This window comes from Pan troglodytes, chromosome X (assembly GCF_028858775.2).
Source record: "Pan troglodytes isolate AG18354 chromosome X, NHGRI_mPanTro3-v2.0_pri, whole genome shotgun sequence".
Classification (NCBI taxonomy): Eukaryota; Metazoa; Chordata; class Mammalia; order Primates; family Hominidae; genus Pan; species Pan troglodytes.
Genome location: NC_072421.2, coordinates 152,174,680 through 152,202,533, shown reverse-complemented (window position 1 = coordinate 152,202,533; position 27,854 = coordinate 152,174,680). Strand labels below are relative to the sequence as shown.

Here is a 27,854-nt window from a genome sequence, read left to right as displayed (position 1 = left end):
AATTTATGGGAAGAGTCTAGAGTTCACCTACATCTTTCGAACTCCACTAAGCCGGCCGATTCTGATTTCCCTTGTTGCCTCCCTGCCATCCCCACGAATTTGGCCAGGGCACCCGGGCGGCTCAGGCCCAACGGGGCGTGGGCCGTGTGCTCAACCACCCAGAAGCTGGGGGCCCCCTCCCCTTTCTTATCTTTCTGGCATTCATCTCACGCGGCCACCTACGGCTACGACTTCCTCAGGCCCTTTAAGGGCCGCTTCTCAGAGCGCAGGGAGCCGCGGAGTCCGGGGCGTGGGAGACTTCCATGGGCGGAGCGAGGGCAGGAGTGGGCGGGCCGTAGGCGGAGCTCCGTCCGCGCCCTCCCGGCGCACCGCCTGCGGGGCGGTGACTGGCCCAGCCGCACCGCGTCTCCCGCCGTCTCCGCAGCCCCGCAGGCCCCGGGCCCTCTCGTTCCCAGCGCTGCCCTGTCTTGCGTTCCAGTGTTCCAGCTTCTGCGAGATGACCCTCAAGGCGAGCGAGGGCGAGAGTGGGGGCAGCATGCACACGGCGCTCTCCGACCTCTACCTGGAGCACTTGCTGCAGAAGCGTAGTCGGCCAGAGGTGAGCGGGCCCCGCTAGTCCCAAGGGTGCTGAGCCGGGGCTCGGCCATTCATCTCGGGACTTGCCCTGTCCCGGGCCCTGTCCCCGGGGGGCCTGTCCTTGCGGGTCCCGGCCATAGGTCGGAGACCGCAATAGCCGGCGGGGTGAGGACAAGGCCAGCGCGCGGCCGGGTTCGTACCGGGCTGCTGGTGCAGTGGATCCTTGCCCCCAGCAGTCCTTCTAGTTGGAAATCAGGAGAGGCAGCGGCCTGGACAGTGCGCTTATTAAGGTCAAGGAAAACTTCCTCGTGGACGGAAGTCAGAGTAACAGAAAGTCTTTAAGGAACACATCAAGGAGTAGGTCTGCCTGGTTGTTGTTGAAGTGCTTGTGTTTGGGTCAGCAGAAATGATTGTAAAAGCTTCTGGTTCTAAAGAGCTCACTCACTGTTCCTCTTCATTTAGGCAGGTCCCCTTGTGCTATGGTGCAAAGAGGGTGGCCAGTGTATATTTGCGGGTGGAACAAGGAATCCAGATTCCAGGGATGGATGGCTGGTAAATAGCTATTAACCTCTGTCCTCAAAGATGCCCTAAGGGTAGGTTGTGCTTATCTGTTACTGGCAAATCTCTCCCAAACTCGCTGGTTTACAACACTGAGCATTTTCTTGTCTCTCATATTTCGTTTTGGTTGGGCCCAGCAAGGTGGTCGTCACTCAGGGTCTGTCAGGTGGGGACACGGCTCACTTACTCATTTGGAGCCATGAGCCATGAGCCAGAAAATCAACCAGCAGCCTCTCCCTGTGGCGTGGTCTTCCTCACAGCATGCTGGCCAGGTCCCAAGGGGAAAATGTCCAGACAGAACCAGAGAGCCAGGCAGAAGCTCAGAAGTCACAGCATGAACCTCCTTCCTAGACTGCAAGCTCTTCTAGGGCTGGGCCGTGTCATACTCACTGCTTTAAGTGCCCAATAAGTGGGTCCTCAGAAATGTTTGCTAAATTAATAAATGACTGAAGAGATGGACATTTGGGATTTACAGTAACCCTCCGATTTCACAGATGAAAAAACTGAAGGTCCCTGCAACATAAGGCAAGCAGTAGAGCTGTAGACTCTTTGGGCTAAGTGGCATTAACTCAAGGAAACAAGTAATGGGCATCAGAACTGAGGCTAGATTTTGTGTCTGCTGCACTGCATTGCCTTACCCTTTATATTCCACTCGAGTGAGGCATTCACACCTGCCTGTCATTTCAAATCAGGATTGCAACAGCCTGAGTTTAAATGAGTGCAGAAATAATACAGGCATGAAAGATGCTATTGTTATACAGATGATGAGACAAAATTACAAGTTCTGTTACCTGATTCCCCATAAACTTGGACTTGTGATTTTTTTCTTCCCCACAATCAGTAATCACTTGGCTGAGCCTCAACTATTTTTAAAAAATCTATTTATTTCTGGAAGTCTTATTGAGGTACGCTTAGCATACAGTAGAATTCATGAAATTTAATTGTGTAGTTTGATGACATTTGACAGACGTATATAGTCATGTAACGACAACCACAATCACGACAAAGAATAAACATTTTCAAGGTTCCAGGAAGTTCCCCTGTGACCCTTGGCAGTCAGTCACCTTCCTCCACCTGGAACATGGCAACCACTGATCTGTCACTATAGATTTGCCTTTTCTGGAATTTTATATAAATAGAATCCTACAGTATGATGTATTTTGTGTCGGGGTTCTTATGTAAACCTATGTGTTCCCTTATGGGCATGCTTGAAAGACTGTGCATTTTTGAAAAGAGGCCCTGTCACCACCAGTGTTATGTTGTGGGCACACCCTCTGAGTAAACAGCACGTTTTGTGGGGCTGTGAGTTTATACTGTAATATTGGAGATAGTCTACCAGTTAGCTAATTTGTTTGGTTTTTACTAAAGGATTTGAAGAAGATCAAATAAGAAAACTTACTGAATCCCTGAATGAAATAGTATCCAGCTGTGCCAAAGTGAGCATCTGAGGGAGACTCTTCACACGATGAAGCGTGGCTTGACTCCACAAACCTGCGGATTCTTATTTCTTTAGGTTCACCTTCCCTTTGGGGCTCTTACCAGTCTTTGCTGCAGCAGCAAGCTCTGCCTTTCACTTGCTGCGTGGTTTTGGGCAAGCTGCTGAAGCTCTCTGTGCCTTAGGTTTCTCTCCTTTATGAAACTGGCAAGTTTGGAAGGTTGTGGCAACATTTACATGAGATAATGCTTGACAAGGACCTTGAGCCACACTGGGACATCCAGGGTAATGACCCAGTATCTCCCTAGGAGCTGCCTGCCCAGTAGTAGCAGTCAGAAAGTTTTCCTATAATGGCAAGATTTGAAGCAGGAAAACCTGTGAGGAAGTTGTTGGCTTCAATAGAAATTATAAAATTATTTTGCTGAAAGTTTCATTTAAAGGTGTCACTTTATGGAAAAAGGCTACCGATTCAAAACATAAAGTTTCACTTCCAATTATAATCCACATTTAATACTGAAAAAATATTGTCTAAAGGTAATTTTGCAATAGGTTTGAATGTAGCCTATCTCCCCTATTTAAGTATATCTCCTTCCTTGGATAAACTAATTTTTTTTTTCTTTTCAATGTGGTCTAGTTAATGGAGAAACTAATTTTATTAGCTCTCTCTGGCCTTGTTCTTCACAGCAGTATCCATTAATGCACATAAAAGTAGTTGTAAAATTCCCAATACTGCTTTTCTCTTCGGGCCTGTTTGAAGCAACACTTTCCCCAGGACCTGAAGCAATTGGTTGAGAATCCCTGAAAATTCTCTTGGGCCTATCCCACATCAAAAAAAATCACCTAACAGATAAGTCAGGCTCCAGGCAAATTTCCACCAAGAAAACCTGTTTCTTGGTTCTTAGGCCATCACATGCAGCATTACTCCCCGCTGGTGGTCACTGAGTGTGACGCAGTGTTGTTTGTTGCCTACTCCAGGTCTGCTGCTGGAACTAAGAGGCAAATAAGGAAGGAGGCAGACATGGAAACAAATACAGTAGTGTGGTGGTGATGTGATAGAAGCAGCTGTGGAGCGCTGTGGAGCAAGGAGGGGCACCCAGCACAGTGGGCTCTTGCATTTCGCAGTACCTAGGCTGTAACTGGCAGGTGGTACCTGGGCAGAGGGAACAGCCTGTGCACGGACACCAAGGTGCATGCCGAGTGCGGCACCTTCTGCGATGGCAGGAGGTTGAGTCTACGGTGTGCATGATCACTGACTCTGCTTCTGACTAGTTATAATTTCACCTGAGAAAGAACTTTCGCTGCAGACTTGGATCTTGCTGTTTCCTTTGCAAAGGAAATGGTTCCGTTCAAGGCTTTTCTTTTCACAGAACTGATACTAGAAAGTAAAGTGTAATTTTCAAATTATTTAGTCCTCTGCCCAATTTCCCCAGTATGTGGTGTGGTCTCAGCCAGTCTGCCTTTCCTGTCCTTCACTTCCAGGAACTTCATGACTTTTTTCTGTTCTTTTTTTTTTTTTTTTTTTTTTTTGAGACAGAGTTTTGCTCTGTCGCCCAGGCTGGAGTGTAGTGGTGTGGTCTTGGCTCACTGCAACCTCTGCCTCCTAGGTTCAAACGATTCTCCTGCCTCAGTCTCCCAGCTAGTTGGGATTACAGGCGCCTGCCAACACGCCTGGCTAATTTTTGTATTTTTGATAGAGACAGGTTTTCGCCATGTTGGCCGGGCTGGTCTCGAACTCCTGATCTCTGGTGATCCGCCTGCCTCGGCCTCCCAAAGTGCTGGGATTACAGGTATGATCCAGCGCCCTGGGCCTTTCATGACTTTTTTTTCAAAACTAGAAGGGCTTAGGATACCTTGCAGATAAGAATCTGCTTTTATTGTGGCTAAGTAGATTTGAGTTTCATCATGAACGTTCTATTCTTTTCTAACTCATTTGTTCTCCCTACACAAGACACTGAAGTATAATAGAATACCAGGAACAGATATTTCAGGTTAAGATCAATTCCCTTAAATTGGAGTTTGCCAACCTGGGCACTGTTAACACTTTGGGTCTGATAATTCTGTTGTAAAAAGTAATACCTCGCCGCTAAGTTGTGACAATCAATAATGTCCTGAGACAGTGTCAAGAGGGGAGACAAAATTAGTTGATGCAGAGATTTTTCTCCTAAGCAGTGAGTTGTCTCTAACCTTTCAGTGTTGCTAAAAAAGAACTCTGGGTGTGGAGTGTAGAAAGGCAAGACTAAATAGCCATATTTCCAAAATTGGCTGGGGTAGGGGAAGTGACGCCAGAGGAGGGGAAGAGGAACTTTCGTAACATAGTCTTGCTTTTCTTTTTTTCTTTCATATGAAGAAATATACATGAACAAAACACATAATAGGTTTTCCCTCAAAAGTTATCTTCCTTGCGAGGCCTTTTCTGCTTTATTTTCCTCCTTAGCACCTGTCATCATCTCTGAATATTCTGCACAGTGCAGAGGCAGCCTTTATGTGAGGGACACAGCACCTGCATTCTCTCCATGTACCTGCACAAACTCCAAAGTCCATGCTTATAGTTTAACTTCTGGAGTCTGAGGCTTACTCATCCTTTAAGCTCAGACAGGTTTCCGAACCATTTCATGTCTTCAAATATTGACCACAGAATGGGGATGAGCATTTGATTTAACGAGTGTTGTTATTTGCACACAGCTCCGGCACTGGTTTAATGGCAGTGTGGGGACTCAGTGCCAGGTATCTGCAGCCCTGTGTTTCTGCTGTGTGGAACGGTGCTACTTGAGTTTCCTGTTGTTTTTTTTCCCCAGTGGAAGCAAAAGCCTTTGCATGTGTACTGAGAGCATGGGGTAGAAAAAGCTCGTTGGGAAGGGATCTCTAGAGACTTGGCCTTTAGGTTGATGTATGTGTTCCCAGATGGATTTAGTACCTGAGAAGCAAAGCACCTGGTTAATGTATGATTTTAAGACAGTACCTGCCAGAATATCCTGGCTCTTAGGCCTTCCTCTCTCCCTAGTTCCTGTCATTTGTGGTTAAACAGTGGTAATCTCTTTCTAATACTTCAGAATACCCTTGGCTTTCTCAGTTTCTCTTGTTTTTTCCCAAAGTGGAATAGGATACTGCCCATGCAAAGAGAGGGAATTTGCGAGCACCTGGGGCCAGGGCTTGCTGGGCAGCTGTCTGGCATCATCTCGCCTTCTTGGACTTGGCTTTCTAAGTCTCCACGTGGGAGCAGTTGGCAAAGAGCCTAACAGTAGGCTGAGCAAATATTTGTTCTTTCCTATGTTCACTGTCACTTAATCTAATTGTTTGGATTAGAAAGCCAGCTTCAGTTGCCCCTGCTCTATTCACCCCCCGCCACCGCCCGCCCCCCGCCAAGTTTGTTTTTCTTTTTAAATTCCAACTTCCTTTGAGCAACTGCCTCTGCCCTTTGAACCCTGCTGCAGATGTTTCCTCTGAAGGGGCTTTCAGAGCAGCAGGCATTGCCACTGCAGCACTTTGTCTGATTAAAGGCCAGAGGCTGCAGAACAAAGGCCAGACATGGAGTCCTGGGTGAGTGTTTATTCCCTGGCTCCTCCTGAATCCCAGCAGTCATCCTTAACAGAGCCACTTCCGCCCTGCCTTGTCACTGGTCAGGGGCAGGCCTGCCATAGCTCTGTGGCCTCCTGTATCCACTACAGATGATGGTGGCTGCTTTGAGAGGATGATGTGAAGGTTGTGAAGTGAACTCTGAGAAATAGAATCTAGTACCTTTGACCTTTATTATTTGTTAAGGATTACTCATGTCACTGACAGTATATGTCTGCATCTCTTTTCTCCTATGATGTGTCAGTAATGAGGAGACATGGGGACTAGTTGAAGGAGTTATGTAAGATGAGGTCACAGAGAGCTGACCCTCCCTTTCTGAGAGTCTCATGAAGACAGGGTGGCTCAGGGACAAGTTCACGGTGGAGAAAATTGTGCTTTGCTTTTGGAAAACTTACTGTTGCAAGTGTGTACTTTAGTTACCACGTTGGAAGTTTCTGTTTTTCTTAGTCATCATTTGCAACTTCTGGGTAAGCGTGATAGTGACTCTTAGTCATCGCAAAGAGGAACGTCTTGATGGATAAGCACATCTGAAAGACCAACCTTTGGGATGGCAACTCTTGAACTTTTCCAGCTGGAATGGTTCTGCCTCTAGTAAGCTTTGCTGAGTCTTTAATTTAAAGGCTGACATGTAAAAAGCAATCACTGTAATACAGCTGGATAAGAAGAATATGACATAGCTAGGCATGGTGGCTCACACCTGTAATCCCAGCACTTTGGGAGGCCGAGACGGGCGGATCACCTGAGGTTGGGAGTTCAAGACCAGCCTGACCAATGCGGAGAAACCCCATCTCTACAAAAAATACAAAATTAGCCGGGTGTGGTGGTGCATGCCTGTAATCTCAGCTACTCGGGAGGCTGAGGCAGGAGAATCGCTTGAATCCAGGAGGCGGAAGTTGTGGTGAGCCAAGATCGTGCCATTGCACTCCAGCCTGGACAATAAGAGTGAAAGTCTGTCTCAAAAAAATAAAATAAATAAAATAAAATAAAATAAAATTCCTCTAGCCACCACCACAATGAAGATAGAGAACTGTTCCATCCCCACAAAGACCTCTCTCCTGCTGTCGCTTTATAGTCACACTTGTCTTCCTCCCTACCCCATCCCCGCAACCCCTTGCAGCCACTACTCTGTTCAATGTCTCTATGATTTTGTCATTTTAGGAATGTTATATAAGTGGAATCATATAGTATGTGATGTTTTGAAATAGATTAGCTTTCTTTCAGTCAGGATAATGCCTTTGAGCTGGATCCCAAGTTGTTTTAGTATCAGTAGTGTTTTTTGTTTTAATTGCTGAGAAGTGTTCCATGGTATGGATGTACCACGGTTTAACTGTTCACCTGTATTTTGGTTCTTTATAGATTTTGGCTGTTATAAATAAAGCTGTTATGAGCATTCATGTACAGGCTTTTGAGTGAACATAAATTTCCATTTCTCTAGGTGAATATCCAGGAGTGCCATCCCTGGGTTTTATGGTAGTTGTGTGTTTGGTTTTTTAATAAAGTGTTCAACTATTTTCTATGGAAGCCATATCACTTACATTCCCACCAGCAATGTATGAGATGCCCAATTTTCCCTCACCTTCACCAGTTATGAGTATTGTCACTATTTTTTTATTTCAGCTATTCTGATAGATGTGTAGTGATATATCATTGTTGTTTTAATTTGCATTTCTCCCTGATGGCTAATGATGTTGAACATCTTTTTATATCCTCATTTGCCATCTTTATATATCCTCTTTGGTGAAATATCTGTTCATGTTTTTTGCCCATTTCCTAATTAGATTGTTCGTTTTTACTGTTGAGTATTGAGCACTCTCTTTTTATATTCTATATACCAGTCTTTTATTGGATATGTGGTTTGTAAATGTTTCTCCCAGTCTGTAGCTTGTATTTTCACAATCTTCATGTGGGCTTTCACAGAACAAGAGTTTTTCATTTTGATGAGGTCCAATTTACCAATTTTTCCTTTTATGGATCCTGTTTTTGATGTCATGTATAGGAACTTTTTGCCTAGCTCTAGATCCTGACAAGTTTCTTCTATTTTTTTCAAATATATTTTCTAGTTTTGCACTTTACATGTAAGTCCATATCCATTTTAGAAGGTAAGGTTCAGGTCAGCATTTCCCTTTTTGGTGATGAGTTTCCAATTGCTGCAGCACCATTGAGTTGCTTTTGCATCTTTGTTAAAAATCAACTGGGCATATCTCTGTGGGTCTGTTTCTGGGTTCCCTATCCTGTTCCATTGATCTGCATGTCTATACCACATAGTCTTTACTGAGACTATACTACAGTAAGTTTTGAAACTGTGCAGACTGAGTCTTCCTACTGTCTTGTTTTTCAAAATTATTTTAGCTTTTCATGGGTCTGTACCTTTCCATCATGTATACGTGCTTTTAGTGTAACCTACATGGACCAAGTGAGTGAAAGCACTTGTGTATGAGAAAAATAACACCCCAGGTATAGGGTGATCGGTAGCCAACACTGGCTTCTGGCTGAGGCATCAGTAAGGAATGTGAGAGCTGGGGCCACCTGGAGAGCGATGCCAGATCGTCTGATACTTTAAAAAGAAGTTGGAGTCCCCTGATTTTTACTAAAGAAAACAGAGACATGTGGTCGAAATAAAACAGTTTGCAACTTCTGCTTTGGAGATTTTTTCTTTTCTTCTTCCAGAGATAGAGTCTCGCTCTGTTGCCCAGGCTGGAGTACAGTGGTGCTATCATAGCTCACTGCAGCCTTGACCTCCTGGGCTCAAATGATCCTCCTGCCTCAGCCTCACGAGTAGCTAGGACTACAGGCACATGCCACCACACCTGGCTTGGAACTTTAAATAATACATTCATTCCTTCATTTATTGTCCAACCAATGCAGATCCTACTTCTTGACTCCCCACTTTGTAACAGAACAAGATTACAGGCCTCTTCCTTTCGATTTTTCTCCCCTTTTTACCTGCCAACTTCCTATCATGGACATGTGTACCTTAATATTGTCATGGTGCTGATATTTACAGTCTGTTATTTCTTTCATGATTTGTTTCTAAGTGAGTTCTAAAAAGTAAAAATCAATAAGTGGTTTTTATATTATTATAACTGGTTGCCAATCCAACATCCCACTTCTCACTTACATATCCCTGATCTTGTTTGGGATGGCAAGATGCTCAACTAAACTAATCTTCCCAGCCTCTTTGGCTGGTGCCTCCTGTATGCACATTCTAGGCTCTAGCTGTCTCAACTCTCCTTGGTCATTCCTCCATCTGCTTTCTGTCTTCTAGAAAGCTATTGAAATCCTGGCCGGGCATGGTGGCTCATGCCTGTAATCCCAGCAGATTTGGGAGGCCAAGGCAGGTGGATCACTTGCGGTCAGGAGTTCGAGACCAGTCTGGCCAACATGGTGAAACACCGTCTCTACTAAAAATACAAAAATTAGCCAGGTGTGGTGGCGCTTGCCTGTAATCCCAGCTACTCGCGAGGCTGAGGCAGGAGAATCGCTTGAACCCAGGAGGCGGAGGTTGCAGTGAGCCGAGATCACGCCACTGCACTCTAGCCTGGGTGACAGAGTGAGACTCTTTCTCAAAAAAAGAAAAGAAAAGAAAAGGAAAAAAAAAAAGAGAAAGAAATCCTTCAACCCCGATGACTTTTTGTGGGTTTCTATTTCCCTCCTCCCGTTTACTCTTACTTAAACAGGGTCAAGGTTGAGGCAGGACAAGATCCACACAAGTACTTGAACCTGAGTCCCAATCACTTTGGAAAATTCTTTCACTAATTTATTTTATTAAAGTAACACAAGCACATAATACATAATTTAAAAGGTATAACTTGATACACAGTGAAAACAATTTCCTTCTCACCCCATCTTATAGCCACCCAGTTCCTCTCCCTAGAAGCAACCACTGTTTCTTATGTCTCCTTCCAGACATAGTTTATGTATTTTCATTTATTTTATTTTTTGAGACAGGGTCTCACTCTGTCACCCAGGCTAGAGTGCAGTGGCGTAATCACAACTCACTGCAGCCTTGACCTCCTGGGCTCAAGCAATCCTTCTGCCTCAGCTTCCCGAGTAGCTAGGATTACAGGTGCACGCCACCATGCCCAGCTAATTTTTTTATTTTTTGTAGAGATGAGGTTTTACTATGTTGCCTAGGCTGGTCTCGAACCCCTGACCTCAGGTGATCCTCCCACCTCAGCCTCCCAAAGTGCTGGGATTACAGGTGTGAGCCACTGCACCTGGCCAGTTTATGGATTTTTAAGCAAATATGAATATAATCATTATTTCACTGTTTATGATGAAGCTAGTATACCCTTCATCACATTATTATTATTTTTTGCTTAACAATAAATCTTCAAGATCACCCTCAGAACCTCCTTTTCATACCTACATGGTGTATCCCGGGTATCATAAGTCAATTTTTTAAATATAAGCCTATCTTAGACAATTTTGTTATAACAGCAATGCCATATGACTTGGTGTCATGTGAGTTTTTTGAAGTTCTAGTTGCTAGAGAAGGCAGTTTCTGGTTGCTAGAGAAGGCAGTTTCTAGTTGCTAGACAAGGCAGTTTCTCTTTCTCAGTACTTCCCTCATTTGAGGTCACCTGATAGCAAATACTACTTCAAGCCTCACCATGTTTTTTGTTTGTTTGTTTGTTTGTTTGTTTTTCTGAGACAGGGTCTTCCTCTGTTGCCCAGGTTGGAGTGTAGTGGTGTGATCATGGCTCACTGCTGCCTCCAACTCCTGAGCTCAAGCAATCCTCCTGCCTCAGCCTCCTGAGTAGCTGGGACCACAGGCTTGCACCACCACACTCAGCTAATTTTAAAATTTCTTACAGAGGCAGGAGTTTCACCATGTTGCCCAGGCTGGTCTCAAACTCCTGGGCTTAAGCGATCTCCCCACCTTGGCCTCCCAAAGTGCTGGGATTACAGATGTTAGCCACTGCACCTGGCCCAAACCTCACCATCTTATCAAAGTTTCTACTTAGAAATCAGAGTCCCTTAGAAATGATGTAAGCCTCTACTCCAGACTTCCTTCTCTCTCATCTTCTAGTCCTTTTCTAGGCCTTGGGCAGGCCAGTGGACACTGCTCAGGAATACATCTATTCCCATCTAGGGACCCTTCTCCTTCCCCACGCAGTGAATGGCACACTCCTCACAGTTCTGCCTATTGGGAAGATCTTCCCTCCCTACTTTCTTTGAGGGTCACCTCTGGGTGTGACTGGAATGCAGCTATCCCCTATTTTCAGCAGACCCTTCCATAAGCCCACTTCAGGCCTATTCCTCCTCCTCCTCCTCCTCCTCCAGGTGGCTATATTATTTTTGATTTAATATTTTATCTGGGGTGGGCAGGGAGCATTTTCAGAGGTTTCCATAGTTTTTCCCCATTGTGATTGCTCTTACCCCAGGCCCTGGGCTTCTTCAACATTAACAGATCAGTAAGATGAGGAAAGACCAGCAAAGCAAACTGAGAAGGAGCATTTTAAGGAGAAGAGAGTGATCACCTGTGAGACTGATCCACAGGTGATCTACCATGTAGTGGTGTAGCAGTAGCCATTCATTGCCATTGATGTAGGGTATCCACTTGGATATGCTTCAGTTTATCCATTCTACTGTTGATGGACTTTTGGGCTATTTTCAGGTTTGGGCTTTTAAGAATAGTGTTGTTCTGGAAAGGGCACACCACTACTTTCCTGGAATTCCTGCCAAAAATGCAAAATCCCAGTCTAATCTTGAAAAAACATCAGATGATAACCCCAAACTGAGAGACATCTACAAAATAACAGGTGTGTACTCTTCAAGAATGTCAAGGTCATGAAAGAAGAAGAAGAAAGGCTGAGGAAATTTTCCAAATTAAGGAAGAGTAAGGAAATGTGAAATGCATGATTGGATTCTGGTCTTAGATTGGATTCTGGGACCAAAAAGTCCTAGGTTGGATTCTGGACTGGGGAAGAAATATATAGCTATAAAGGACATTCTTGAAAGGGTTGGCAGATGACAATATTGTGTCAATGTTAAATTTTCAGTTTTGAAAATGCTCGTTCCTAACATATAGAGACATCTATGGGTAAAGGAGAATGAAGTCTTCAGATTACTCTCAAATGGTTCAAAAATTAAATTTTATAATATTTTTTAAAGAGTACTGGCTGCTCTTGGAATGGCGCCAAAAAGATGAAAGAATTTTATAGCCACACCTCCTAGATTCTACAGTTAACATGTTGCTGTGTTTGCTTTATCACATTTCTATCCAAAAACTGCCCATCTATCCACCTTTTTTTTTCCTGGTATTTCAAAATAAGTTTCAGATATCAGAGCACTTTACCCCTGAAAGCTTCAGCATGCATATCATTGGCTCAAGTTCAGGATTTGTTTATGGTTCTTTTCATCCTGTTATTAAATTGTAAGAGTTCTTTATATGTTCTGGATACAAATCCTTTGTCAGATGTAAATATTGCAAATTTTTATTCTCAGGCTGTGTCATACCTGTCTAGTTTCTTATGTAAGATGTTTGAGTTTGATGAAGTCAATTGTTTGCTTGTATGATGATTGCTCCCTGTGTCTTGTCTACTAAATCTATGCTTATCTCAGTGGAGTTTTTTGATGAATAGACTTCTTACTTTTAAAGTGTTTGTCTTTTTAGTTTTCATTTTATACTCGGGACCTTTTATGACATTTATCGTGCAGACCATTTTTCCCCGCTGCACTACAGTGTCACCTGACTATAAATGTGTGGCTCTGTTTTTGCACTCTCTGTTCCATTACATTGGTCGTTTGTCTTTCTTCTTACCACAGTGCCTTAAATTACTTTAGATTTATAATAAAGAGGTCTTGCTGCCTGGTAGAGTAACTCATTTAGCTTTGCTGTCTTTGAGATCAGGGGAAGAAGTCACAGTGGCAATGTATTATTGTTATCACCGTGGTTCGGGGCCCAGTCCTAAGTGCCTAATTCTACAGGTAGAAGTTCTTTGTAGCCTAAGGGGTGATTCATGAGAAACTGATGCTAACCTGAATTACCTTTATTGCTGTGTGACCGAGAGCATCAGGTTGTTCAAGGAAATACAAAGGAGAAGAGAACATGCCAGAAACCCTTGGAGCCTGAGGTGCCACAGGATTCAGAATCTTTCTAATTTTGTTATATATTATGTAATACCCCAAGCAGGATCCAGGAGAGCACCATGTAAATCAAGGCACATTAATATTTCTGCAGCAACCTAGATAAACATGTCTATTTTATTTATTTTTAGAGACAGGGTCTCGCTCTGTTGCCCTGGGACTGTAGCTGGGACTACAGGTGCACACCACCACACTTGGCTAATATGTCTATTAAGTTGGAGAAATAAAGCTTACAAACAGCTTCATGTCAATTCAAATAAGAATGAGGCCAAACTTATGAAATAAGTTTTCAGAGCCTCTTGAATGTTAGAATTGCAGATTGTGGACTGGCTGTGGGCCTTGCTCCTGATTTCATACGTTGCTTTGTTGTTTTGACTTGACAGGCTGTATCGCATCCATTGAATACTGTGACCGAGGACATGTACACCAACGGGTCTCCTGCCCCAGGTAGCCCTGCCCAGGTCAAGGGACAGGAGGTGCGGAAAGTGCGACTCATACAGTTTGAGAAGGTCACAGAAGAGCCCATGGTAATCCCCTGTCATATTGTCGCCCACCAGTTACTCTCTGCCCCATGAGTCACTGGGCCAGAAGAGTCAATGCAAGAGGCTGCTCATGGAGTTAGGGAATTGGCCAACCCCAAAATTGTCTTTTCATTCTTATCTCAAATTCCTCCTCAAAGCAGGCTTCATGCCTGTTCTAGTTGAGGACTATCCTGAGTATAAATGGAAAATATTTTCCTGAGAAATTACCATAAGTTCTTTCTAAAATAACCTCAGAAAGAGCTTAAAATAAAGCTTATCGTGCCGTTGCCTTTATTTCAGGGAATCACTCTGAAGCTGAATGAAAAACAGTCCTGTACGGTGGCCAGAATTCTTCATGGTGGCATGATCCATAGACAAGGTACTCTGTGGGAGCTCTGGGTGGGGTTTGATTCAGGGATTAATAATTTACTCCCTGTTCAGTGGTGTGGGGCATGAAGCTTATAATCCTCCAAACTGGTAGCATTTTTGTGAGTGTGCCAAGAGACTTTTTGTGGCTTAATAACTGGCTCTGTAGAATCAGTACATGATAAGATCTCTATGTGAATTGCCCAGTGCCACCATCTCCCTATCTGAGCCTTCTTTCACACCTATTTATACCAATATTTGTCTAGTAAGTTAATATTTGAGCAATTGCCACATGCCACCCATTGCATTAGACTTGGAAAGGACAGCAGTACCACTTGGTAGCATTTTGGGGTTTGAGCTAAACAACAAAGAAACATGGAGCTTGCTGGTGAAAGAGGAGTACTGAGTTCTTTGCCTTGCTTTGTTATTCTTTTTAGTGTATACATCTGTGTCATAGTCTGGAGTCAGTAGCCACTCTAGTTCCAGGAATTTGAGGACAAGGTGTTTTATTGTGCTGTTGGACTACTGAGGCCAAGGAGGATGAGACCATCTTAAACTGTCAAGTCAAATGTTTTCAATCCTGAGTATTTGACACAATCTGTTTCATAACATGCTGTAAATCCTGGTTTCTCTTCTATGGTATCTTGAGTTACATTGACAGCTCCTGTTTGAACTTTTGTTCTTTTGTGGATTGATTTTTCATTTCATGGCAGGCTCCCTTCACGTGGGGGATGAGATCCTAGAAATCAATGGCACAAATGTGACAAATCATTCAGTGGATCAGCTGCAGAAGGCGATGGTGGGTATTTTCTATGCTAGATGAAGACCTTCCATTGTCTCCATAAGTGTTGATCCACATTGGTATCAGTGACCTCATCTCTCTGTCAAAGTATTTGTACCTTCTTGAGGGGGCTCTTTTCACTGCTAGTCTTTAATCTGTGTAAGAAATGATAATTTTCTGCCTTTATTTAGTAAAATTCTAAAGCAGGGCAAATAACCCGGAGCATTAATCTGGTGTTCCATGAAGTAATGTGAAATGAAGTAAAGCAAGCTATAACGTATATAGTAGAATCCCATTTTTGTTAAAAACAAACAATACATATGTATGCATAATGTATGTAAATATTTGTAATGCTTTTATTGGTATGGGGAAAGGCGTGGATATATATGCGCCATAGTTCATTTTTAGGAACTTCTTCAGGACTTTTTGGGGTAAAGAGTGGGGAAGAAAAGTCTTTTTTTTTTTTTTTTTGAGATGGAGTTTCGCTCTGTCACCCAGGCTGGAGTACAATGGCGTGATCTCGGCTCGCTGCAACCTCCGCCTCCTGGGTTCAAGCGATTCTCCTGCCTCAACCTCCCGAGTAGCTGGGATTACAGGTACCCACCATCACGCTGGCTAATTTTTGTATTTTTAGTAGAGACAGGGTTTCACCATGTTGGCCAGGCTAGTCTTGAACTCCTGACCTCAGACGATGCGCCCACCTCAGCCTCCCAAAGAGCTGGGATTACAACAGGCGTGAGCCACCGTGCCCAGCTCGGAAAAGTCTTTAGTTAGCTTTTCTTTGTTACTCTTTGCATGTCTTCATATTGTTATGCTGATTTATGGGGCACATGACACTTTTGTATTAAAGGAGGAATTGTCCTACAAAATCTCAAAATGTGAAGATGGTTGTTGGGGAAAAAAACCTGGGACTTTGAATGAATGATCACATCATTCAACTTAGTTTTCTGTACAATTTTATGTCCATTTTTTTAATAGAAAGAAACCAAAGGAATGATCTCATTAAAAGTAATTCCCAACCAGCAAAGCCGTCTTCCTGCACTACAGGTGGGTGGCACCATTTTCTCTGTTGTCATGATGGCAGGAGTCGGGCCATGTTGTCTTATATTCTTTGAAATTTGATTATAAGGGATGTGAGTCTAACTTTAAGTTCTAAGTATCTCACAAGTGTGTAGCTGCTTGGCTCAGGGTCCCATTATTCCCTGCCTGGTATAAAATACAGGAGCTCATTCCCCTTTCCTCAATGGAGAACATAGTGACGACAGTAGTAGAGAATGAATGAGCCTTTGCTGCTAGTGGTCAGGTAGGAAGGGAGAGGGTAATTTTATTCTACAGATGGTAAGGAATCAATACAGCTCCAAGAGGAAAATGGGTAAAGGGAATGAAGAGATCATTCACAGGAGGAAAACTACAAATGAGCATTGAACATATGAAAAAATATTTTATCTTACCCATCATCAAAGAAATGCAAATTAAAATATGCATGAGACACCAGTTTTCACCAAGCAAATTGGCAAATACTTTTTAAAATAGCAATAATAAAGCCCCGTGATTGATAGTGGCAAAGTAAAGAAAGAAACAAAAGATAGATAGAATCTGTTGAGCACTTATTCACAATTTATTGAGGGTCTACCATGTACAAAGTACTGTGCTAGAACATGGAGGTGATATAAAGAGAAATGGTTCCCAGTTCACACATAGCTCATCAGCCAGTAGAGGAATAGATTGGACAGGGCCATGGCAAGTCAATGTGGAAGAAGGAGATATTTAAAAGAATAAATCTGAAGTTTCTATTGCAGGTTACTTGTAGTGTGACGGTATAATTTTCTTAAGTAAACTTTTAAATTGAAGTTTTGGCATATATGGGCATATATTCAACAAAGGGCACAAATCACAAGTATAAAACTGGATGAATTTTCACAAACTGAGTACACCCATGCCTAAGACCGCCGCCCCCTCACCATGCGTGTTTCCTCAAGGCCCACCATAACCCTGACTTCTAACAGCAGGGATGAGTTTTGCCCCTTTTTGAAATGTATTAACGTTGAATTATACAGTATGAATTCTTTGGTGTCTTATTTTATTCGCTCAGTATTATGTTTATGGGAATCATCTATATTGCTTCATTCTCATTCATTCATTGTATGAACATGCTACAATTTAATCTATTCTGTCAGCTTTTTTGATCTTACATTGAATGGCTGCCATTCACCAAACAGGATCTAATTCAGCAATACGAGAAGATTTACTGCCTGAAGGGCAATAAATTCACCACGTTAACAGAAAAATGGAGAAAAATCATATGATTTTTGTGCATGTGTCTTGTGGATACATCTATGCCTTTCTTTTGAGAGTAGAATTGCCAGGTTGTAGGATATATGTGTCTTCATCTTTAGGTGATATTGCCAAATAGTATTCCAAAGTTGGTGAACCATGTTACATCCCCAACTGCACAGTATGACAGTTCTGGTTGTTCTATATTCTCACCAATACTTAGCATTGTCTGATTTGTTGGGTTTTTTTTCACCCTTTGGCCATCCTGATGGTGATATCACATTGTGATTCTAAAAATTCTCTAATGACTAATGAGGGTAAACTCCTTTTTATATGTTTTTTTCCACTTGGATATCCTCTTTTGTAAGATACCAATTCAAGGCTTTTCTTACTGATTTGTAGCAGTTCCTCATATATTCTGGATAAGAGTCCTTTGTCATATGCATCCCAAGTATGTTCTCTTCTTCTGTGGCTTATTTTCTTCATGGTTCCTGTTAATGACTAGAAACTCTTAATTTTAATGAAATCCAATCTACCACTTTTTTCTGATTAGCACTTTTTATGTCTTGTTTTAAAAGTTTTTACTTACCACAAGCTCAACAAGATATTCTCCTGTGTTTTCTTCTAAATGCTTACTTGTTTGATTTTTCACATTTGGATCCACAACCCATCTGGGATTGATTGTTATATACATTGTAAGGTAAGAGGTCAAGATTCCAGTTTTTCCATATGGATACCAATTGAACCAGTATCATTTACTGTACACTGTCACTTTTGTCATGGTAATATTTACAGGTCTATTTTGGAACTTTTTATTCTTTTCCTTTGGACTGTTTGTTTATCCCTGTGTCAAACCTACATATCAGTTTGGATAAAAGAGGCATCTTCACAGTATCCCAGTGGAAGTGATGATAGCAGACATCTTTGTTTATTTTTCCATCTTAAAGGGAAAGCTGGCCAGGTGTGGTGGCACGCGCCTGTAATCCTAGCACTTTGGGAGGCCGAGGCGGGTGGATTGCTCGAGCCCAGGAGTTCGAGACCAACCTGGGTAACATAGCAAGACCCATGTCCTTTGAAAAAGGGGGGGAAAGCTTTTAATCTTTCACTGAGAAGTATGACGTTGGATGTAGGGTTTCTGTAGGTATTCTTTCTCACAGTAAAGAACCTCCCTTCTATTCCAAGTTTGCTAAGAATTTTAATCTTGAATGGGTTTTGAATGTTATCACAGGCTTTTTCTGCATCTATTGAGGGGATCATATGATCTTTTTCCATTTTTATGTTAACGTGGCGAATTTATTGCCCTTCAGGTAGTAAACCTTCTTATATTGCTGAACTAGATCCTGTTTGGTTGTGATTTATTATACTTTTCATACATAACTAAATTTGACTTGCTGATATTTTGTTTGGGGTTTTTACATCTCTGTTGCAGAGAGAAATTATAAGATTCTTGTCAGATTTGGGTATCATGCTTATAATGAGTTGGGAAGTGCCATCATTTTCTATAATCTGTTTTCGTATGAGATTAGCCTTCTTTCTTCAAATGATGCTTGGAAAATTTGTCAATGAAGTCATGAGGTAGGGGTGTGTGTGTGTGTGTGTTTGGGAGCAGGAGAGGAGAATTTTCAATAATAAATTCAAGTTCTTTGATAGATATGAGTGTCCATATTTTCAATTGTGAAAACAGTTGTTCAAAGAGTAGCTGCCCTGTACTGAGACAGACGACCCAGATCCAGCAGTAACTGCGGACACGTTGACGTGGAAAGATATCTCATGCCTTCTTTTTTTTTTTTTTTTTTTTGTTTTGAGACGGAGTCTCACTCTGTCGCCCAGGCTGGAGTGCAGTGGCACAATCTCGGCTCACTGCAAGCTCCGCCTCCCGCCTCCCGGGTTCAAGCGATTCTCCCGCCTCAGCCTCCCGAGTAGCTGAGACTACAGGTGCACGCCACCACACCCAGCTAATTTTTGTATTTTTAGTAGAGACGGAGTTTCACCATGTTAGCCAGGCTGGTCTCCAACTCCTAGCCTCATGTGTTCCACCCGCCTCGGCCTCCCAAAGTGCTGGGATTACAGGCGTGAGCCACTGCGCCCGGCTTCTCATGCCTTCTTGTTAAAGGGATTCATTCTGACCCCTCCGCAAACACAATCACTTCAGCGTTTCAATTTCTCTTTCTTGGGTGCTCCCCCACCATTCTTACCTCCCTGTTGTTCATTCCATCCTGACCCCATTTGTCTACAGCAGGACATGCTCTGATGCTGGTGTTTCTTTTGAAGCTGCCGCCTGCAGTTCCTTTTGCCTTCTTTTTAGATGTTCATGAGAGCGCAGTTTGACTATGATCCCAAAAAGGACAATCTGATCCCTTGCAAGGAGGCGGGACTGAAGTTTGCTACTGGGGACATTATCCAGATTATCAACAAGGATGACAGCAATTGGTGGCAGGGACGGGTGGAAGGCTCCTCCAAGGAGTCAGCAGGATTGATCCCTTCCCCTGAGCTGCAGGAATGGTGAGCCATTTTTGTGCAGGTGGAAGGGCCATGTGCCTGCCACAAATAACTTAGCTTCAGAAAATCTGTCATTTTGTTTGTAGTTTCTGTTTCTCAACCAAGGAGACCTCCTAGATTTCCTGGCATAATGGGTGGGGGAGGGTTAACCATGCGTTGATAAGCTGGACTGAGAGGCAACTACAGGCAAGGGAGCCCAAATAGCTCTTCATTCTTATGTGGGCCTCTTGCTTCCTTCAACGTTTTCCCCATAGTTACCAAGCACGTGACAGTGCTGGGACTGAGCCCTCCCTGGTCTCCTGTTTCCCAAGCTAGTGCGCTTCTACCAGCCATGTTGTTTCTGGGATTTCCTTGGAGTCCTGCAGAAAACAGTCGCATTTAAGTATGTGTCCTTTAGGCACATTCCTGGTACATGGAAGAAATAATTCCTGTCCCCGAGTCAGATTGCTCACTTAGTCCTGGTTACATCATAGGAATGGCAGAAAAATTCACAAAACAGTTCCAACTGATAAGACATCCAACACTGAGCCTCCCTCTGCCTGTGCAAACTTACCCCAGTGTAAAGATTACAACCATTGTGGGGTTGACACTGAATAGAAATATTAGAATATATTACATGTAGTAATACGTTATTGTTTTGTGAAGCAGTTGTTTTAGATATATATGTGGGGTGTGTGTATGTGTTTTGTTTATAGATGTATGTGCAATAATGGCTTGCAATGTACAGTGTATTTCTTAGAGTGAGGTAGGGTCATAAAGGTTTGAGACCTTTATGGTCTAGACCAAAGAAAGAGAGTTGTTTGTGGGTTGTGTCCAGAATGTGCTGACAGGTACTAGATGACACAGACTCAAGGAGCCAGGTCCCTGACTGAGGGCAGGGCACAGTGCAAGATGCACCAAACAGTGTATGGGGTGCTTTGCACACATTATCTCCCACTGTAATGGACACTCAGAGAGTGAAGGGGGTGCCATTAGAGACTGAGTGGCTGGGGGGGGTATGAGGGGAGGGGGAGGAAAGCTGACCCCTTGATTGTCTTTTCCTACCAGGCGAGTGGCAAGTATGGCTCAGTCAGCTCCTAGCGAAGCCCCGAGCTGCAGTCCCTTTGGGAAGAAGAAGAAGTACAAAGACAAATATCTGGCCAAGCACAGCTCGAGTAAGCTTTCTGAGCCTTCTTGCCCCAGGTTCCTGGCAGCATTCATGTGTTTCCCAGTCTCTGTAACCAGCAGAAAAGGGGAGGTGGTGCAGTGCGCAGCAGAAGGCGCATTCTACAGAAAGCATGTCATTTCTTCTGGTTTCTTTTTATTGAATCCATCTTCACAAGCTTGCTGCAGTCAGGCCAGTGGATGTAAAGGAGGACTAGTGGTCAGCCCACACCTGCTCATCACCCCACCCCTCACACAGAAGTAGATATGGTGGGAGAGGGGAAGTGAGGCAAGAACACAGGCCAGAGGGAGAGGCCAGGGCCAGGTCATAGGGAGCTTCGTGCACCCTCCCTAGCGTTTTAAATTTTGCACTATAGACTGTGGAGCTGGTGAAGGGTTTTGAGCAGAGAATTCGCACGGTCAGCTTTCCATCTGCATTTCTCTTTCTGAGATGTCACGTGCACACCACCAGCCAGGGAATGATCGTGGCAGTCTTGGGTTGTAGGCAGGTAAGGGGGTGGAGAGTCAGGATGACACCAGGTCTCTATCTTGAGCAGCTGGGTCAATAGCACCACCATCTTCTAAGATAAGGGACATTCAGGCAGAACCGAGATAGCATTGGCATTCTTCAGCTCTAAGTGCCAAGGGAACATCTGATACCGAAACTATGAAGAGATGAGGACAGGAGACAAGAAAAGTTGGCTCAGAGAGATAGGGCAAGGAGGAAGAGAGGGTCCAAAAGTTAGATAAACTCCCTTGCTCAAAATTCCCTCACCACACTAAAAATACAGTCCAAAGTCCTTCCTCCACACCAACCTCCCTCGTCTCATCTCTAGTCACTTCCTCCCTGCTTGTTGAGATGTCGCGAGGCTGTTTCCCATTTCAGAGTGTGGACCACTGTTCTCCCTAGCTCTGGAAATGAACACTGCTTGGTTTTCTTTGTCTCTAGTTTTTGATCAGTTGGATGTTGTTTCCTACGAGGAAGTCGTTCGGCTCCCTGCATTCAAGAGGAAGACCCTGGTGCTGATCGGTATCTTCTCATTGCCCCATTTGCACATTTCTGTCTTTGTTTTCCTGCCTGCATCACGTGCCCACCCCCAAAAAAGGCAGTGAGGAAGAAAAGAACTGAGGTCTCTTGGGTTCTCCATATAGAGCAGGTGTAAGGAATTTTCTGAATCCTCACGTGCACCCCACCTGGGTCCACCTCACAAGTGAAACTAAACCTTACAAGTTTCTCTACTATTTAGCAACGAATTATTTTTGGTTAGGTTTCATGCTGTCTGCTGGCAGTGATATGCTTTGTAAAGCTCCCTTCCCCCAAGCAGTGACTCTGACCTGAAACAGAATAAGTCCTCGCTTCAAACCCAGGTATGTAGGCTTTGCCTCTGGCGGACTGCTCACCTTCCTGTCTTTACAGTTGAAATTTTAGTTGGTTAGAGGATCTACATTAAGGTTTTGGTAAAATTTCTAGTAAAAACACTGGCTTAAATTCAGTTCCATTAATTTTGAAGAAATTTTAGAAAATAAACAGAAAACCTCATATGTTAGCTGGCTCCTCTGCAGAAGTGACAGTTACATTCTGAGTCCCAACCCTTAGTCCTCAGAAAGAGCCTTCTCCCCGAAATGGAGAAAAAGGACCTGAAGCCCCTTGGTGGCCCCAAATCTTCTGACAGCTTAAAGGCCCTGACCCCAGCCCAGATGCAACCCCAACTCATGTTCACCTGTTGGCAGTTTTGAGGGCCGAGAGAGGAAAATCCATATCTTATCCTCGCTCCTCTCCCCCCTTTCCAAAAGATGTTCTTCTGTCTCTACACAGGAGCCAGTGGGGTGGGTCGCAGCCACATTAAGAATGCCCTGCTCAGCCAGAATCCGGAGAAGTTTGTGTACCCTGTCCCATGTAAGTACCTCTTAGGCACCTTGGAGGGGAGGTGACAGGCTGGTACCACTCGCCATCTGAAATACCATAGTGTTATTTTATTATTTTTTAAATTATTTTATTTTAAATGATTATTAAAACTAAACAAAATATGGAAAGATAAAAATTTGTGCCCACAATTCCTCCACCTAACAGAATAACTGTTTTCTTATTGTTATTTGTGCTGTTTGTCTACATAACAGAAGCTATAGTAAACATTTTGATACTGCCTTAAAAATTACTAAGTATTAAAGTTTATACATATAACTTTGTCATTTTACTTTTTAAACATTTTCTCATGTTCCTCTGCAATTTGCCTAATTCTCTTTGAGAACTATCCCACTCTTGATGTTCAGGCTGCCTCTCATTTTCATGGAATGTCTTCTAAATCAAAGCAGTGCCTAGGAAAGGCCCAAACGATCTCAACAGCAGTCCTAGATATGGAGAAGAGTAGCGCCAGTGATCAGGTGGAGAATTTGATAACTCTTCCATTCCCAGAAGTGATGCTGCATGGTATAGTTGTGTATGTTCCCAGAAAGAAATACGGTCATTCCTCACTTAATATTGTCAATAGGCTCTTCGAAGACTGTGACTTTAAGTGAAATGACTTATAACAAGAACCAGTTTTTTTACTCATCAACAATACAATGAAATGAAGTTGAACTAAACCATGTTAGTCAAGGACCAGCTGCATGTGATTTCACTTAAAGTCACATTTTCTAAGAACCTACTGATAATAATATTAAGTGAGGAATTACTGTACTGCTAAGCAAAATAGAAAACCAGATTCTAAACCTCATATTACTAGTTTTTAATTCTTTCTTCATTTTGCTTTTTTACACATGGATCATTGAGAGTTGTCTCGTTGCTGGAGGGACATAGAGTTATTCCAGTGTCACATTAGGAGCAGAAAGCAGATGGCCCCAGGAGTGAGTGGGGAAGCAGAAATAACCAGTACAGGCTCCTCCTTCAAGAGAATCACATGTGGTTGTAGATTGAGGGGAAGGGGCCAGTTGAGAGACAAGTGTGATCCGGAAGGCAAAGGAGACAGTCAATGGAAGATGGAAAGAGGGGAGGTTGGGAGGATTGTGTTTCAAGCTACAATATCTGGAGCATATTTTACTGATTAGACAATTTATATGAGTAATAGAAAATAGTCCAACTTTTAACAACATGAGCTGAAACTAAACCAAAGTACTCTTCTTTCCAAGTCATGAAAAGGAAACCTTAAATATATTTCCAAGAAATCCTGACCATAGTCTGTAGATCTGTTTTTAAAATATTTTCCGCTATCTTCATTTCTAAGTTTCAATATTCCTAGATTTGGTAGTTTGAGAGATGTAACTTCATTTAGGGAAAATGATAATAGGAATTTTCTATGTTAGGTTTTGCCCCTTAAAAGTTAAATGTGTCCTGGGCAGATGGAGGGATTTCCTGGTGTGCATCACTTTCTAGCATCAGCTCTTCAGGAGCCCACGGGAGGAACCCCTGTATTAAAGTCAATGCACCAAAGGCAGCTAGGGCTTCCATACAGACACCATGGTCCAAGCCCTCATGAAAGGGTGAGTTTGTCGGGGATTTGGGTTCTTGTACACAGATACAACACGGCCACCAAGGAAGAGTGAGGAAGATGGGAAGGAGTACCACTTTATCTCAACGGAGGAGATGACGAGGAACATCTCTGCCAATGAGTTCTTGGAGTTTGGCAGCTACCAAGGCAACATGTTTGGCACCAAATTTGAAACAGTGCACCAGATTCATAAGCAGAACAAGATTGCCATCCTTGACATTGAGCCCCAGGTGGGTAGGCATGGAAGGGCAGGGACAGATGGGCTCAGCCACACAAGGGATGGCGAAGAGAGTGCTGAAAAAGACAGTGCTCCTTGGGAATCTTCTGGGGGCTCAGGATTGCTTCAGCCTTTTAATGGGGTCAGCCTGGAACAAGAACAGTAGTACTGGGAACGATGGAAAGCTTATGACAGCTATGTAGGTTTTTTTTTCACTTTCCTTTTCTTCCCCCCCCCCGCCCTTCTTTTTTTTTTTCTAGACCCTGAAAATTGTTCGGACAGCAGAACTTTCACCTTTCATTGTGTTCATTGCACCTACTGACCAGGGCACTCAGGTGAGGAGAGGTTGTGCAGGATGGGTAGTTCACTTTCTCTGGGCCTGCCCATACTAGGACCTCAGTCCAGGTCATTGGCCAGAGTGCTGGCTGGAGGTCACAGCTCCAGCTGGGCTTCTTCCTCCAGGGCCAAGAAGCCAAAGGGCATGCACATTCGTTCCAGCTCTTAAGCCACTAGCTAGGCCAGTGCCCATGCTAGGTAACAGGGACAAAACAAACCAGACCCAGTCATTGTCCTGGAGGCACACAGTTCCAGGGGCAGAGATGGACATTTGAGCAGATCCTGATACTGGTGGGATGCAGGCTCTGGCAGGGGAAGCTGTGATGGACAGAGGTGGCACTGAACCCGCCCTGGGGTGCAGTATGGCTGTGGGGAAAGACAGAGAGGCCAGGAATATATCAAAAAGCCTACCCTGCTCCTCTGCCCAGCCCTACCCATGCACTTTGCTGCACTGTGCTTTTGCATTGAACAATGGACACCTTTCCCTATCAGGGTGTGAGGAACTCTTTTTCTCTATAGCTGCTTGGTCTTCTACTGCATGCATGTGTAATTACTTAACCATTCACCTGTTGACCATTTGGGTTGCTTTCAAACACTGATTATAAAGAATACTGCAATCAATAGCCCTGTGCATATAGCATATGTGTGCAAATATATCTGTAGGAAAAACTCCAAGTAGGATCACTGGGTCCAAGAGCACACACACTTAGAATTTGGACAGGGACTGCCAAATTGCACTCCTTTAGGATTTATAGTCCCTCCAACCACCTGTGAGACTGCTTGTTTCTCTTTGCCTGTAGCATGTTGTCAAAATTTTCTTTTTTTGCCAGTCTACTGGAGGGAAAAATAGTATCTCATATTTCTTTTTTACTAAAAGAGATGATCAGGTACTTTTTCATATGAAGAGCAATTTGTATTGCCTTTTCTGAGAATTATCTGGTCATGTCCTTAGCTCATTTTTCTGCTGAGTTATTGACCTTTGATTTATAGGAAGTCTATATTAGGGTAATTAGCCCTTTGTAATATCAGCTGCAATTTTTTTTTTCCAATTTGGCATGTCTTTTTGCTATGCAGACATTTTTACTTTTATGTAGTTACATGATTTGTCTTTCATGGCTGCTTGGTTTTAGGTCAAAGACAGAGTCCTGAGATATATATACACACACATTTTTAAATTTTGTTTTTTGTAGAAATGGGGTCTCACTGTGTTGCCGGGCTGGTCTTGAACTCCTGTGCTCAAGCAATCATCCTGCCTTGGCCTTCCAAAGTGCTGGGATTACAGGTGTGATCTGGGATTAGAAGTCACCTTTATCTGACTGGGTGCAGTGGCTCACACCTGTAATCCCAGCACTTTGAGAGGCCGAGGTGGGCGGATCACCTGAGGTCTAAAGTTCGAGACCAGCCTGGCCAACATGGCAAAACCCTGTCTCTACTAAAAATACAAAAATTAGCCAGATGTGGTGGTGCATGCCTGTAATCCCAGCTACTCGGGAGGCTGAGACACGAGAATTGCTTGAACCCGGGAGGCGGAGGTTGCAGTGAGCCGAGATTGTGCCACTGCACTCCAGCCTGGGCCACAGAGCAACACACTGTCTCAAAACAAAACAAAACAACAAAATCACCTTTATCTTCGTTTTAGGATTGCAGCTCTGGTGGTTGTTGAAATGGCTCTTCCATGTTCAAAGGGCATTAAGTGGGAGATGCTGGTGAAGTCCATGCTGTCTCTGCATAGCTATTGGTCCTCCAGAGGACTCTGATTAGTCAGGGTTAGCTTGAGATCCTCTGAGAATTGCCATGGTCTTTTGAGATTGCCTCTTCATGCCCTACATGAACATTCTTTCACAATGTCTTCTGAGTTTGACTCGTCAAGTATGATGCACAGCTGAGCAACACTAACAATTGCTGTTTAAAATCTGTCACTGGCCTCTCTGGGCTGGGGGTGGTGCAGCTTGCTTCATCTGTGGCTTTCTTCTTTGCAGACAGAAGCCCTGCAGCAGCTGCAGAAGGACTCTGAGGCCATCCGCAGCCAGTACGCTCACTACTTTGACCTCTCACTGGTCAATAATGGTGTTGATGAAACCCTTAAAAAATTACAAGAAGCCTTCGACCAAGCGTGCAGTTCTCCACAGTGGGTGCCTGTCTCCTGGGTTTACTAAGCTTGTAGAATGGGGGAACCCACTGTATGCCCCTCTCCAGCATTTGGAATTCCACCCGCCTTGCTTTAAGACAAACAGGGCTGCTCCAACTAGTTTTGTGTCAGCTTCCAGCTCTCTGCAGCTATCCTAATTCAGCCAGTAAGGTTCAGTCTTCTTGCTCAGGCTCCTGAAGGGTTGGGATTTGATTCTCCTGATAGATGGGGCCCCACTGATCTGGATTTGAAAAGGATTTCTAGAAATTGGGGGTAAGAAGTACTACCAAAATGTAACTGCTAATCAAGGGTGATGCACAGCAAAAGCAATGGACCCCATCCCTCTAAAGCCTGCCCTCCTTTGCCTTCAACTGTATATGCTGGGTATTTCATTTGTCTTTTTATTTTGGAGAAAGCGTTTTTAACTGCAACTTTCTATAATGCCAAAATGACACATCTGTGCAATAGAATGATGTCTGCTCTAGGGAAACCTTCAAAAGCAATAAAAATGCTGTGTTGAAATGCCAATGACCTTGTAACTCTGGGTTTCCACACAAAAAGAAATGTGGCCCATTTCACTTAAGCTCCTGGACAACAGCATTAACACAAGATGCCTCTCTTGTGTTCAGATGATAAACACTGGTGCCCTGGAAGAGTCCCCATTCTCTGCCCCCACTGCAGGGCTCTACTGGCTAGTGCCCATGTAGAAAAACACCCTTAAGGTTGTTGTATCTAGTGGAGAGCTCATTGTGGGCACATATTTAGAACGAGAGAAAATCCAAGCCTGGGTCCCGTGGTACAGTGGAGGCCGGTCGCTGAGCCAGGGCTGGGGATCCACTCTGCATGCCTGGCTCATGATATGGCTACAGC

General features: G+C 43.6%; 1 protein-coding gene across 3 annotated transcripts; it reads left to right on the top strand.

Moving 5' to 3' along the window:
* The first annotated feature begins 324 nt into the window (after nucleotides 1–324).
* MPP1 (MAGUK p55 scaffold protein 1) lies at nucleotides 325–27,512 on the top strand. 3 transcript variants are annotated; one of them, XM_016947591.3, is made up of 12 exons: nucleotides 325–598; nucleotides 13,618–13,761; nucleotides 14,056–14,134; nucleotides 14,835–14,920; nucleotides 15,881–15,949; nucleotides 19,482–19,678; nucleotides 20,723–20,829; nucleotides 21,768–21,848; nucleotides 22,635–22,715; nucleotides 24,331–24,533; nucleotides 24,781–24,855; nucleotides 26,836–27,512. In XM_016947591.3, the coding sequence occupies exons 1-12, from the start codon at nucleotides 497–499 to the stop codon at nucleotides 27,010–27,012; spliced, it is 1,401 nt and encodes a 466-aa protein (XP_016803080.1). In that variant the 5' UTR covers nucleotides 325–496; the 3' UTR covers nucleotides 27,013–27,512. The 3 variants fall into 3 exon arrangements, with proteins under 3 accessions (XP_016803080.1, XP_016803081.1, XP_016803082.1); XM_016947593.3 differs by lacking the exon at nucleotides 325–598 and adding an exon at nucleotides 6,025–6,106; XM_016947592.3 differs by lacking the exon at nucleotides 21,768–21,848 and having other exon boundaries at nucleotides 332–598.
* Nucleotides 27,513–27,854: the final 342 nt, after the last annotated feature.

What these genes read in the sequence shown, in the direction of transcription:
- MPP1 (XM_016947591.3), top strand. Translation starts at nt 497, where the DNA reads ATGACCCTCAAGGCGAGCGAGGGCGAGAGTGGGGGCAGCATGCACACG. An exon ending in GCCGTCTTCCTGCACTACAG is followed by an intron (nt 15,950 to 19,481) that starts GTGGGTGGCACC and finishes CCTTCTTTTTAG; the next exon opens with ATGTTCATGAGAGCGCAGTT. An exon ending in CTACTGACCAGGGCACTCAG is followed by an intron (nt 24,856 to 26,835) that starts GTGAGGAGAGGT and finishes TCTTCTTTGCAG; the next exon opens with ACAGAAGCCCTGCAGCAGCT.